A 13,654-nucleotide genomic window follows, 5' to 3' on the forward strand; every position below is an offset into this window, starting at 1 on the left:
TGTGAGAAACTGTCGGGAGCAGATCCAGCCGCAGCCATAGGGGGCGCCGCCATTTTCCCAACTAAGTTGGTTGGTTAGTTGGTTGGTTGGTGGGTTGGATCCCTTAAACACTAGCGTCGAGGGGGCAGCGGGTTAGTGTGTAAGTTGGTTTGTTGGTTGTAGGGTTAGTTGGTTGGTTAGTTTGTCGGTGGGTTAGTTGGTTGGTTAGTTGGATCCCTTAACCACCAGAGTCGTGGGGGCAGCGGGTTAGTGTGTAAGTTGGTTGGTTGGTTGGTTGGATCCATAACCACTAGCGTCGTAGAGGCAGTGGGTTGGAGGGTCGGATCCCTTAACCACTAATGTCGTAGGGGCAGTGGGTTAGTGTGCAAGTGAGTTGGTTGGTGGGTTAGTTGGTTGGTGGGTGAGTTGGTTGGTTGGATCCCTTAAACACTAGCATCTAGGGGCAGCAGCGGGTTAGTGTATAGGTTGGTGGGTTAGTAGGTTAGTAAGTTAGTTAGTTGGTTGGTAGGTTAGTTGGTTGGATCCCTTATCCACTAGCGTCGTAGGGGCACCATTTCCTGTGGTGTGTCTTGGGCAAGCACAGCCTGGTGGAGCCCATCCCTCTCTAGGCCAACATATGTAAAACATTCAAACTGAATACTATTTGTTTGTAATATATGTTTATATGATTAAATAACATCATAAATACATATATAAGTGACATATAGGCTGTGACATGACACGAGCTGGTGCAGTGCAGTCAGCGGTTGGATGCAGAAGGGGGAAGGAGACGGCAACAGTGGATTTAAATTGAAATTGATTTAAAACTTGCACTTGTGAGGATTGTCATGCCCTTAAAAAAATGTCATTGCCATCCTTATTTATAGCTAGGGTAGTGATTCTCATAGCTTCTTCATATCTCTTGATAATCGCAAGCTTTGTTTCCATGGTTAGCACATTTTTGCCTCTTAGCATCACTACTTACTTCTGGACCCATAACATAAATACAGTACAAAAAATACTTTATCATGTTTTTGACTCACAAAAAAAAGCACACGAGACTCTTAACTGAACAAAGTATTGTGGGAGGTAGTTCAGCCAGTAGCAGCATTTTCACAATGCCGTGACATGGACCAATAGCAAACAACTATCTTGGAGAAGTTTGAATTTCGTAAGTTTTTGGGCATGCGAAATATTTTGTTTCGTATATTGGGAATAATTCCGTATAGAGGGGCCAAAAAAAAAAAACAATTTCCTACCGTACAGCCGAAACGTCATATAGCGGGGTTTGCCTTATTCCAGGGGTCATTTTTGATAATTAAATCATTCTCTTTTGAAGAAAAATCGAATTTATGCTTTTTTTAATCCAGCTTTTTTATTTTTTTTTAATCATATCTCGTGCAACATGATTACAGCCACCCAAACCAGAGGACCTTGCGCTTATCTGCTTCACATCTGGAACTACAGGTAAAATCTGATAACGCTGCATTTTTACCTTTTTATCCTTTTAAAAAATCTATTATTACATGTGTTTTAAGGAAACCCCAAGGGTGCAATGCTCACCCATGGAAATGTCATCGCAAATACGGGAGCTTTTCTCAAACTCACCGAGGTAAACACGTTGTTCCTTTGATAAAAAGAGTGGGAAAGTAATAAAGCAGGGGTCTCCAACGGGGTGCCTTGGTGAACCTCTTCTGAAAATTGCTCACCAGTGCTGGATCATTGTGGTTTTCTTGTAAAAAAAAATTTTATATATATATATATATATATATATATATATATATATATATATGTTGACTGAGCCCTTTTAACCCTATTGTTTAATAATTAACCTGGTAATACAGGGTTCCCGCGGATCCTTGAAAAGTCTCCAAAGGCATTCATGATCTCTTAAATCCAATTTTCCAAAGTCTTTAAAATGTAAACATATAAGATTCATTTGTTTGAACTCGAAAGATTAAGTAACAATTATCATGTCTTTTTGATAAATCACCAATTTGCTTCTGTGGAACATAATGTAACCACAATAACGGAACTATCAAAACGGCGATGTGGTTTCAGTCAGTCTTTCAGAGCAGACGCATGTCTTAGATCTAACCACAATACACATAGGAACTTCGGACAGAGACCTTTACTTGGGGCATGTGGAAATGTAGATATAATGAGAAGAGCCTCTCCGACAAAATCTGTGCGAGGTTATGTGTATGAGGCACAATGTACCGTGTGCAAGAAATGTGTTTTTTGTTTCAATTGTGTATTTTTCGACTCAGGCTTACATTTTTTTTTTTAAAGTCATTAAGTCTCGATTCTCATTCACCTTGAGCTGTAGGAACCCTGTAATAACATAAGTTGTTTTAGAAATTCAAATAACTTCCAGTTCAGGAGCTTTAATGACAAAAAAATCTATTCAAGTATTCATTATTATTTTTAGGCAATTATTAAGAGAATGATCATTTATAAATGTATTAAACAAATATATTTAATATTTTTATTGATTTATTTTACAAGAAATACAAAAAAATCCAATTAAATGTTTTTACAAAGCAAATAAGCAAAAAAGGTGGGTTTTTTTTAGCTATCTGGCAAAAAACTTTACTTTTGTTGCATGGTATCTAGCCTTTAACATTTTGCCTTTTTTGCTAATTATCGAGCTTAATTTTGGTCTCCTTTCTAGCTAGCTATCTTGCTTTGTTTTTAGCTTTTTATCCATCTGTTGTGAGGGCTTTTTACTCTTTTAGCTAGCTATTTAGCTCCCTTTTGTTTTTTTACCCTCTTACTGTTCTAGCCAACTACCATGCTACCTTTTTAGCTATTTAGCAAGCCATCTAGCTAAGTTTTAGAAATTCACATCAAACTGCGGATCCTTTGAGTTATGAGAAACAAAAAAAAGTAGCTCTAAGGTTGAAAGGTTGGAGACCCCTGGCATGGAGTATTTGAATATCTTCCTTTTAATGCCCCAAATCGCAACAGTGAACATTCTTGTGCTGTGTAATGCAACAGGGTAAATTTCAGGCCCATTCCAAAGACGTGCACATCTCCTTCCTACCTTTGGCTCATATGTTAGAGAGAGTGGTGCAGGTATCTTCTCGGAATGACCACGCGCATGTGTTTTGTGCTGTGTCCTCCGCAGGTGCACTGCATGCTGGGCTGCCGTGATGTTCTCATTTCCTATCTCCCCTTAGCTCATATGCTCGAGAGAGTCGTTCAGGTACGCCGACGGTGGGCACCTCAGATCTATCCGGTCCTGGAAACCGGCCGCCGTGTTGTGTTGACACTAATATTCACTTGTTTGGAGTCTTGCGGTTCTCTTTGTTTCTGAAGTTGCCCACTTTTGGTCTCACGCCTCGCTTAAAATCTTCACCGTGGATCCCAAAGTTATTCGAATGTACCGGGCCGAATGTGACCGAGTTTGAACTTGCTCCATCAGGGCGTCATCCTCATGCAAGGCGCTCGCATAGGCTTTTTCCAGGGTGACATCCGCCTCCTGATGGACGACTTGAAAGAACTGCGGCCGACGTTTTTCCCCGTGGTGCCGCGGCTCCTCAATCGCATGTTTGATAAGGTCGGTCTACTTTTATGATTTTCCTGTGCGGATTTCAAAAACGGTGACGCCCTGTGCAGATATTTAGCCAAGCCAACACTCCGCTGAAACGATGGATGCTGGATTTGGCGTTCCGGAGGAAGCTTTCCGAGCTTAATAGCGGCGTGGTCAGGCGGGACAGTGTGTGGGATAAGCTCATCTTCAGGAAAGTACAGGTAAGTGCTCGGGTACAGTTGCAAGGAATCCATGAAAATGTGTGGAATCCTCAGTATTGAAATACATTTGCCCCGCTACATACGATAATCATTTGTTTGCGACGTCCAAATTATTGTAAAATAAGAAAAGAGATCCTTATGTAAGCAATAGTTTATGAGAATTTTTGCTCATTTAAGGACAGTCTTTTTTTGGGCAAATATATCCATCATCTGCATCGCTTATCCTCATTAGGGTTGCGGGGATGCTGGAGCCCATCCCAGTAGGCAGGGGACCCTCAAACTGGTTGCCAGTCGCAGGGCACACAGACAACTCACTCACTCAATCACACCTAGGGACAATATGAACCGGCAATTCAACCTGACATGCATGTTTTAGGAAATTTGGGAGTGCCCGGATGAAACCCACGCAGGCACAGGGAAAACATGCAAACTCCACACGTGGAGGCTGCAGTAGCTGGACTTGAACCCTGATCATCTGCACCATGGGGCTGCGCGTTAACCACCCACCCGCCGTTCCGCTAGACAAATATGATGGATGCATAATAGGAAAACAATACTAAAAAAAGAGTGGGAAATCCATAATTTCGCTTTAGGGATAACATTTTCAAACAAAAATATGCAGTAATTAAAAAAAAAGGAAAATTATCCTTATTTTGCAAATTACCAATGGAACACGTTATATTCGTAGAAAGGAAGAACCTGTTGTGATGATTGATCGGTTCTGCTTTTTAGGCCACTTTTAAAAGGGACGGTGTGTATTATTTGGGGCGTCCTTGTGATAAATAAGAAACCAGATTCAAACAATAATTTTATTTATTTTTAGCTCGTATGTACAATTTATTGTATCTTGGACACATTTTCGCCATAAAAAATAACTGAAAACCAGTTGATTTGTTTATGGCCTCCCAGAATTATCCAGGTTAACCCTAAATAGCTCAAGAGTACATCTTCCTGATCACTAAAAAACACAGTAGTAAGCAAAATAAGATTAACGATATCAAATTATGAGTTTATCATGAACACTTATGGTGGAGGAAGTAGGCGGTTGCTAACTGAAATGTATGCATGATGGAGGAGTGAGGGAGCACGAGAGACTGTTGATGATTCGTAAGCAAAGTGAAGGAAAAACGATACAAGCCTGCGGGATCGGCCCTTATGGCGGGAAACGCAAGCACTAACTGGCAGTAACTGGTAATAGTGATGAGCGGTCTCAAGTATTAGGCCCTCTAGTGGTATATTCTGGAAATTCTCATAATTTATTTTCTTTCATATGTTGGTCATAAATGCAGTCGCCTGTATGTTAATGGCCCATTGAATACATTTTTCTCATACAACTCAATTTTTCACTTGCTATTAATGAAACTTTGAGATAATTAAATTAATGCGACATTTTCAGTAAGTCTAAAAAGAAAGTGTGCAGTCGGGAATGCAAAACATTTCAAATTAAAATGAAATTACACACTACTAAAAGTGCCCACTCTATCACATAAAATCAAGTATTTTTTCCCGTTTTAAAGAAAGATTTTTAATTTTATTGTATATATATCCTTTTTTTAATGTTGCCTGCATTTTACTATATTTTTTAAATGTTTTTCTAGTAAAACAAGAAGTCAAGTCATGCTTATTTGTATTCTTAACAGTAATATAAGAGCAACAAGTTTTGGTCACATATAGGTAAATATGGTAACATTGCAATTTTTTTTTAAATTGTACGATAACTTTTCCCCCTTATATTTATTCGTGAAACAAAATCCAGTTAAAAAATACATATTTTGGTGTGTAAACTGGCATATAATTTTGGTTATTTTAAGTGGAGATGGGTGAGTACTGATACCAGCCTGACTTTATTGATAATGATACCAGTATCGTTACTTTTTGGGCTGTTTTTAATCAGCAACTCGATATCAGATGGATATAATTTGGGTATTTATTTCATGCACTTTTTTTAGCAACGTATGTTATTTAAAGTTTCACTCCATTTTCAATTTTCATGAGCAAGACAAGGAATATTATGTTCTTTTATATGCCATCCCTAATTAGGAATATTTCAGGGTAAAAAAATATAATTTTAGCGAAAATATTCTGTTATTGAATGTACAAATGCTGCCAGACTTATGAACAAGATAGGTTGTTCGTAAGTTGAATTTGTTAGAAAGTTGCGTCAGTGTTATATTCTGTATGTTTAATGCTTGTATAAGTAACCCTTATTGTTTTGTACTGAAAAATAAACATTTCATAAAATAATATGCTCTATAAAGATAAATAAAGTGAAGTTTAACTTACTTTTGGAAGATTAGCTCCAAGAGTTAGGCGACATCCTCCTGGTAAAAAGTGGCAGAAAAAAAGCGATCCAACCATTTTCTCAACCGCATCAAGCTTTCTTATTGCACTTTCCTTTCAAAAGAAACAGCTCGCCTCCTCTTTACAATATACACCAACCATATTGAATGGATGTGCGAGATATGAAACAATAAAACTGTCATAGTTGTTAGCGCTGGGGATACAGTATAAAAAACACTAACTACGAAGAGAAAGCGGATTTCTTCTTCGGGGTGGATGCTGGGTGACCTCTCACAGCACCACCACACGCCGGAAAGAAGCACTACAGTACTGTCCTGTACTTGGAAAAAGGTGCTCACAATACAAAATCTAACTTACAGCAGTGCCTGGATATTTTTTGACATCCCTAAAAGAATGTATTTACCGTTTTACGAAAGTCAAATGGTTGTAAGTAGAGGAGTATCTGTAATTCGAAAGTAATGAAGTTAAATTACCGCAATATTATGGTTTTTCTCTTATGTTACCGTTTACATTTTTAAAAAGGAAACTAGTACCTGTATAAGATTACATTATTAAACCTCTCCCAACCTTGGTCCTGGTGGGGACATAGCCCACTTTTTTAAGTGATCACATAATATTGCTGGGGACACGTCCCCCCCCTGTCCATGCCAAGTTGAATGACCAAAATATTTATTTTACCCACAAAGAAAAGAGTCAGAGAGAGTCTCATAATTTTCTTTTTTTCTTTTCCAGGCGAGTTTGGGAGGCCGCGTCCGGCTAATGTTGACAGGAGCCGCCCCCGTGTCCCCCACCGTGCTCACCTTTCTGCGAGTGGCGCTGGGTTGCCAAGTGAGTTCCGTGACGACACCAACACTTCCATTCCGTGGTTATTATCACCATGAGTGCCGTCCTGCTCCAATTTTCCCCAGTTTTACGAAGGTTACGGGCAGACGGAATGCACAGCTGGATGCTCCATGTCCATGCCGGGCGACTGGACGGCCGGTAACACGACAGAGTTACAAATTCCAGAAAACTACAAAGCCATTCAGTATTCTTTCCTGTGATATTTTTCTAGGTCACGTTGGACCTCCTTTGCCCTGCAACGCCATCAAACTGGTGGATGTGGAAGAAATGAACTACTTTGCCGCCACGGGCGAAGGAGAGGTTGGTTGCCGATGTTTGTTGGCGTCGGGAAAAATGTCAAATGAACAGAATTCCATTTCTGAGTGCAGTACAGTCATAATTTCCTTTCAGGAGTTCAATTTTAAACAAAAAGGCCCAGCTAATTTGATATTCCTCCCTCTTATAAATCATGGAGGGGTCTGAAATCTTCATCGAAGTTGCATGTCCACTGTGAGAGAGATAAATGGCTAACAAGACCACTAGTACAGTGTTTCTCAACTGGTGGGCCGGGACAAAAAAGTTGGTCCTGGACCCATTTTTAGTGGGTCGCGGGCCTTTGCCTTGGCATAATACTGCTAAGAATTCAAAAAACAAAAAACTGCAGGTCGATTACACTCCTTTACAGTTGATGACAATAATGCCCTGTTCCATCTCTTCTATATGTTCAGTCAATTGGCGCATTTGAGAGGGACCACATCTGATTTTATTGTGATTTTGTTGGTTTTATTTCCTCGCTGTGCCCATAGTAATGGGTCCCAAGACGGTGATAATCGGAAGGACAAGTCGAAAACAATGACAACACCAATTGCGTTAAAGGAGAAAACAATACGAAAACGGTGTTGGTGCTTTTTAGTCTTTAGTTAGGCCACACCTAAGGGGACAGTGTAAATTATTTCTTGCCTACCAGTGGTCAAAAAATACTAAATGACCAAAAATACATGAACTATCATCTAAAGTCAATAAATTAAACCTCACATAGAGGTAGTTTGTGTTCTTTTTGTGCTTTTCAGCACTAATTTTCGGTTGCACTACACCATACTTTGACATCTAGTGGCCAGATAATACATACTGTCCTCTTAGGACAGGGGTGTCCAAACTGAGAGTGGGCAGGATTTGATAAGCTGAAAATGGGTGAGGGCTAACGTTTCAGCCTGCCATTCTTTGAACTAATTTTTAATAAATTCTCCCTCTGTGAAAGGTTTGCAGTGATTGGCGATCCACGTCGTGACCTCGTACCTCACCTTTGTAGCGTTTACATTTGACTCATAGGTTCTAGTGAAAAAGCATTGCTGTGCCGTTAAAACAGCTTCCAGTTGTTTCACCTTTTCTCAGCATTTGTTTCCAGTTAGCTTGTCGTAGTCGGCGTGTTTTGACATTATATTCTTTGAAAACAGCTACAGTCTCTTGGCAAACTAGGCAGGCGCAGTTATTTCAGATTCTGGTGGAAAAATACTCCAGTTTCCACTTGTCCTGGAAGCGGCTACCCTCACAGTCTGCTTTCTTGTTTTTATTTACAGTGGCCATTTAGAAAATGGGGTGGGTTCAAATGTTCACAGAAAGCCAAGGGCAAGGTAGCCAAAGGGCTACTGCCATCATCTGGTGAAATGCTGATTTTGCAGTCGACATTACTGGTGGGCACATATTATGAATTTTATGAGAGGGCACAGGCCAGGAAAAATTTGATCATAGGGCTTAACGGGCCGGACTTTGGACATGTCTGCCCAATGATGACATTCCTGCGACAGGATCGTAAAATTAAGGTTCTGGGACGTTGCGACTGGTAAAAAAAAAAAAAATCTAAATTCTATCATGTGTTTTCAGGTTTGTGTCAAAGGACCAAATGTGTTCCTTGGCTACCTTGGAGACCCTGAAAAAACAGCGGAGGCTCTCGACAAAAACGGATGGTTGCACACAGGGGACATTGGCAAATGGCTTCCGGTAAGGTCGGGACTTTGAGTCGCGCGCACAGAAGAGAAAGAAGGTCCGCTTGGCCGTGACACCATTCCGTTTTTCATCAGAACGGCACTCTGAAGATCATCGACAGGAAGAAGCACATCTTCAAGCTGGCGCAGGGCGAATACATCGCTCCGGAGAAAATCGAGAACATTTACAACCGCAGCGACCCGGTGGCGCAGATCTTCGTGCACGGCGACAGCTTGCAGGCGAGCGCCTCGTCGTCCTCTCCTGACAAAATCGAGCGAGATCCTTTCTTTGATTTGATGTTGTTGTGCGTGGAAAGGCGTGTTTGGTGGCCGTCGTGGTGCCCGATCCGGACTTTTTACCGATTTGGATCAAGAAACGAGGCGTCGGCGGATCCTACTTGGACTTGTGCAAGAGCAATGTAAGGCGATTTTGAACGACAGGGTCCTGGAAGCATTCAGCCTCACTTTGTTTGCTCGTTCCTGTTTTGTAGGATGTTAAAGATGCCATCTTGGAGGACCTCCAACGGCTAGGCAAGGAAGCTGGACTTAAGTCTTTTGAACAGGTGAGCTTCGATGGCTTTTTTCAATCTCTGTCCTCCTTGTAAATTCTGGACTACAGAGCACACCTGATTTTCAAGTTTAAGGAAAACCCACCTTTCTTTTTGTATAAGCTGCGCCGGATATCAAGCCACGGGCTTAAACAGCTCTAAAAAAGAACTCGTACAGTAGTCAAACAAAATTCATTATACATAAATGCTTGGATTTTTTTCTGACAAGTAGTGTCAGCAAATGACTAATCAGGTTTATTTTTCCAGTTGGGCTGAAAACTATAATGTCAAACTGTGATCAGTCCGCTAATTATAATGTACCCCTCCTTAGTTTGTAACTAGTATCGGTATGTACTCCCCTTTATGTAATAGTAGCAATACATGGTCTCTCCTATTACTTTGTCATGTGCGCGGGGGATGGGAGAGCTTAAGATCAGTCACATGGTCAGCATGTTTTGAGATTGACAGCTGCAGACAAAGTCCGCAAACAGGTGTCTTTTTGTGCTAGACATTTCCCCACTTATTCTGTCAAGATCGCAATCTTACTCCAGTGGAAATCTTGTTCGTCCATTCATGCGTGTCATTAATTGGATGATAAGGCATTTGGCTACCGGAGAGTTACAGTTACTCTCACCGTTTGCCTGTGCTTCATTGAATTTCTTTACTTTGACGTTCAGAGCGTTGGGCAGAGATCACATCGCCTCACCACCCGCCGCAAGCCCTCGCCTTTGTTTTAAATTTGTTTCAAAAAGTTGGATTCCCTGGTCCACACCAGTTCTAAGGGGAGGGGATGACAGGAGAGTAGGAACAGGAACGTGGCTTGGCTGCATCTAAACCTAAAAAAACTAATTTTAAACATATTTAATCGGTCCTTTTGAATAAATAAAAATGCCGATACCAATGTCGGTCGAATCCCCAAAATTTGGTGCCATTAGTCAGCACGGACAATAATTGGTCCACTTCTAGTAATAATTAACCTTACCAAGCCCCTTGTCCATGTGCCTCATACACATTGCAAGGGTGATGTCAGCCAATAGCAGAGCAGCATTATGTATGTTTTCAATCAATAGCAGGGATCGAGACGAAATTCATCATTGCAAGAACACAGCAAAGTTTATGATCACGCAAAGTTTGTCGTGGGGAAAATGCCCTAAAGAATGACCGAAAGACATCTTACTCAAGGCTAAATTTGAAGAGACATTATCCTGGGGGTCTACGATTTTTGAAGATAATTTTGCTCATTTGAAGTATTTTTCTTCAGCGCTTTCAGCTCCACATTGCAAGTCTTGTTAACAAAAAAGGAAAAAAAATAATAACTGCATTCCATGCCCCCTCTCCCCTACATTTAGTAACCAGAATGTGTAAAGTGTATAAAATGTACAACAGTTATACCCTAATTAACATTTACTGCGGTTTCAATTCAAGGTTAACTGTAATCCATAAACCTTTAATATAAAAAAACATGACCAAAGATTATTTTAGGCGGTGTCTTTTAGTGCAGAAAATCGGGTAATTTATTGGTTAAAACAAATTTTATAATAGATAAAGGTCTAGGATATATGTTTTTGTGTAATCTTAACTTTTTCAGCAGTTTTAACCCTCGTGGCATGTGGGTTTTTTTGTTACACAATGCATGTTAGTGTACATTATTTGGACGTGAATTTGAATATTGAATATTGTTTGACTTCCAACCACTTAAAATGTTCAGTAGCATTAGGCCTACCCAAGTTGTATTTATAGTTTATTCCCCCCACAGATTGGGACAGTCCAAGTCCTAAAAGTCAAAACTAACTGAATACAGTGGTACCTCCTAGTTACAAATTTAATCAGTTCTGGGAGTAGCTTTGTAACCTGAAACATTTGTTATGTAAATCTGTTGCAAGCCCCGCAGAAGTATCCTATTTTTAGGGGATAAATCATAAAAAAGATTCAGAATGTGAAATAAATACATTTTAAAATGAGATTACCGCACAATAAACATAAAACGAGAGGCACACAATGTAAAAAAAACTAAGAATAAAGGAAATATTAAAAACACTCTTACCTTTCAACTTCCCTTTGTTTACTGGTCCTCAGCAGTGTTTTTTTGCCTGGCGTTGTTTGAAAAACTGATCCAACGACGTCTGTTACGCCAGCTTTTGACCACTTGTCAAATGAGCGAGGTAGACATAGTCATAATGAGCCATGGCTTGACCTGTTAACACTTTTTCTGGGGGATTCCTTTCCACAAAGACTGAGACTTCATGGAATTTTGCCAAAGCGTCTTTAACTCAGGCTAAAGGAATGATGGCTGCATCCTGCATCCATTTTTTTTCATACCTTTCAAAATTCCTTGCTTTGTTTCAATGGCCAGGCATGGTCTCTTCCTCTTCTCTCCTTGTACACTTTTCTGTGTCTCTTTCTTGTAATCTATTGCAAGTTCTAGCTCTTCGTAGGGATATCATATAGTATACTGTTTACAAAGCGGGAAGGAGACACGATGAGCATGCCGGGATTCACGCTTACGCACCTGTTGCCAGGTAGAACTCTAGGAGCGACGAATGGCACATACTGTACTGTATTTTTGACTTTGTATTCTGAAACGCCTTCGTAACTAGAGGCAAATATTTTCCCGTTCGGGAGTTTTGTAACCTGAAGCATTCATGTGTAGAAGTACCACTGTATATGAAAGACTAGACGATTTCCGAGGCAATTGCGAGAGTTGGTGCTGGATCTGGAAGATGTTACCGGCATAAAACCGGTAGCATCAGGTATGTAATCATAGGCATGTAGTCGTTAGCAATAAGGAGATGCGTTGGGTAAAGTCTAAAAAAAAAATCAGATTCATAGTGATAATAGTAATAACACTGTTATTACACTATAAAAACATTTTGAATGTGCCCATTCAATTTATATAGGCCCATCCAGAATGCATGGGGTCCATAGTTTTCAATAGGTTTCCAGGGGTAGCCCAAGCGTGTCAATGTTCCACATGAAATTTAACCATGGGTATATGGTTGATGCTAATGAGTGGATAGCATGTAAGTGTTAACATGACACGTGAGCATAATTTGTTATCATGTAGCTGTTAGCATGTAGCTGTTAGGATGTAACCATACACATATCTTGTTAGCATCTAGCTGTTAAAATGTAACGTTTAGCATAACTCATTTCTATGTAGCGCTTAGCATAAATTCCTAGCATACCTGTTACATTCAAATCATTTGGATATTATTTGAATAGCACACGAACAGAGACAAAGACGCCCAAAAACGTCTTTTTCTTTTTGTACCTTATCTTAAATCTGTTCTTTTTTCCATCTGGACGAACAAAAGCATGACCAACTAGTGTGCCGAGGTGCATAACTTGTTTGGGTGGGCCATGTTCCCAAAAATTTTGTGTGGGTTTTTATTTTTTCCCTTTTTTAATTTTCTTTGTTATTGTATGTGTTTGTCTTGCTGTCGGTCACGCCTCTTGAGGAATATGATCATGGTAGATTTTCTTTTGTTTTTTTATTTGTTACTTCCTTCTCTCCCTTTTCCAGTTTTTGCCTTGAGTTGGATGTAGCTGTTAGCATAATTTGTTAGCATGTGTCCGTTTACATAAATTGTTAACATGTAGCCGTTAGCATGTAGCTGACATCAAAACCTTTTAGCATGTAGATATTACCCTAATTTGTTAGCATCAAGTAGTTAGCATTTAGCCGTTAGCATGTAATCATTAGTATACATTTCCGGGCTGGAATTTTTGGTATATAAATAGTTGGACTGCTCTGGGAGGAGATGCGAGCCAAACCTTTTGGCAAAAGATGGAAAGATATAATAATAAAACTGAGTACAGCACTAGTGGTAATGAGTTGTGCTGTTGAACCCAGCACCAACTAATTATAATGGATGTTTATACGTCGAAATACTGTACCAGGGTTGGGTAGGGTAACTTTAACTTGATTACTTTCAATTACTTTTGGATTACTCCAATACCAAATATGCTAATAAAAGACAAAAGAAACTAAATATGAATAAAATTATGACTCACAACACGTGGTAAGCTTTCTCTTCTGGCTTTGATCTCCGGTAAAACCTACATAAAATGCGACAGAAACAAAATGAAAATAAATCCAAACAGCTTGCCAACATCGTTTTTGCCGTTCCATGTATTCCGTTACTCCCCAAGCCTGCACAAAATTTAGTCATTTTATTCATATTTAGTTTCTTTTGTCTTTTATTATCATATTTGGTATTGGAGTAATCCAAAAGTAATTGAAAGTAATCCAGTTAAAGTAACCCT

General features: G+C 39.8%; 1 protein-coding gene across 3 annotated transcripts in view; it reads left to right on the top strand.

Moving 5' to 3' along the window:
- Positions 1-13,654, top strand: part of acsl1a (acyl-CoA synthetase long chain family member 1a) — a 39,978-nt gene that overhangs the window by 24,831 nt on the left and 1,493 nt on the right. For 2 of the 3 annotated variants that reach the window (XM_088341765.1, XM_088341764.1), the window contains exons 9-20: positions 1,395-1,446; positions 1,518-1,591; positions 3,110-3,187; positions 3,407-3,541; positions 3,601-3,735; positions 6,769-6,864; positions 6,945-7,017; positions 7,091-7,179; positions 8,740-8,856; positions 8,937-9,080; positions 9,158-9,259; positions 9,332-9,403. In XM_088341765.1, the coding sequence (XP_088197891.1) occupies positions 1,395-1,446; positions 1,518-1,591; positions 3,110-3,187; positions 3,407-3,541; positions 3,601-3,735; positions 6,769-6,864; positions 6,945-7,017; positions 7,091-7,179; positions 8,740-8,856; positions 8,937-9,080; positions 9,158-9,259; positions 9,332-9,403 (1,167 nt within the window). The remainder of the gene's footprint in view (positions 1-1,394; positions 1,447-1,517; positions 1,592-3,109; positions 3,188-3,406; positions 3,542-3,600; positions 3,736-6,768; positions 6,865-6,944; positions 7,018-7,090; positions 7,180-8,739; positions 8,857-8,936; positions 9,081-9,157; positions 9,260-9,331; positions 9,404-13,654) is intronic. The other variant, XM_088341766.1, reaches the window with a different exon arrangement.

The sequence above is a fragment of the Urocampus carinirostris genome, chromosome 8 (assembly GCF_059441175.1).
Source record: "Urocampus carinirostris isolate Australia breed hairy pipefish chromosome 8, RoL_Ucar_1.0, whole genome shotgun sequence".
In the NCBI taxonomy this organism is placed as follows: Eukaryota; Metazoa; Chordata; class Actinopteri; order Syngnathiformes; family Syngnathidae; genus Urocampus; species Urocampus carinirostris.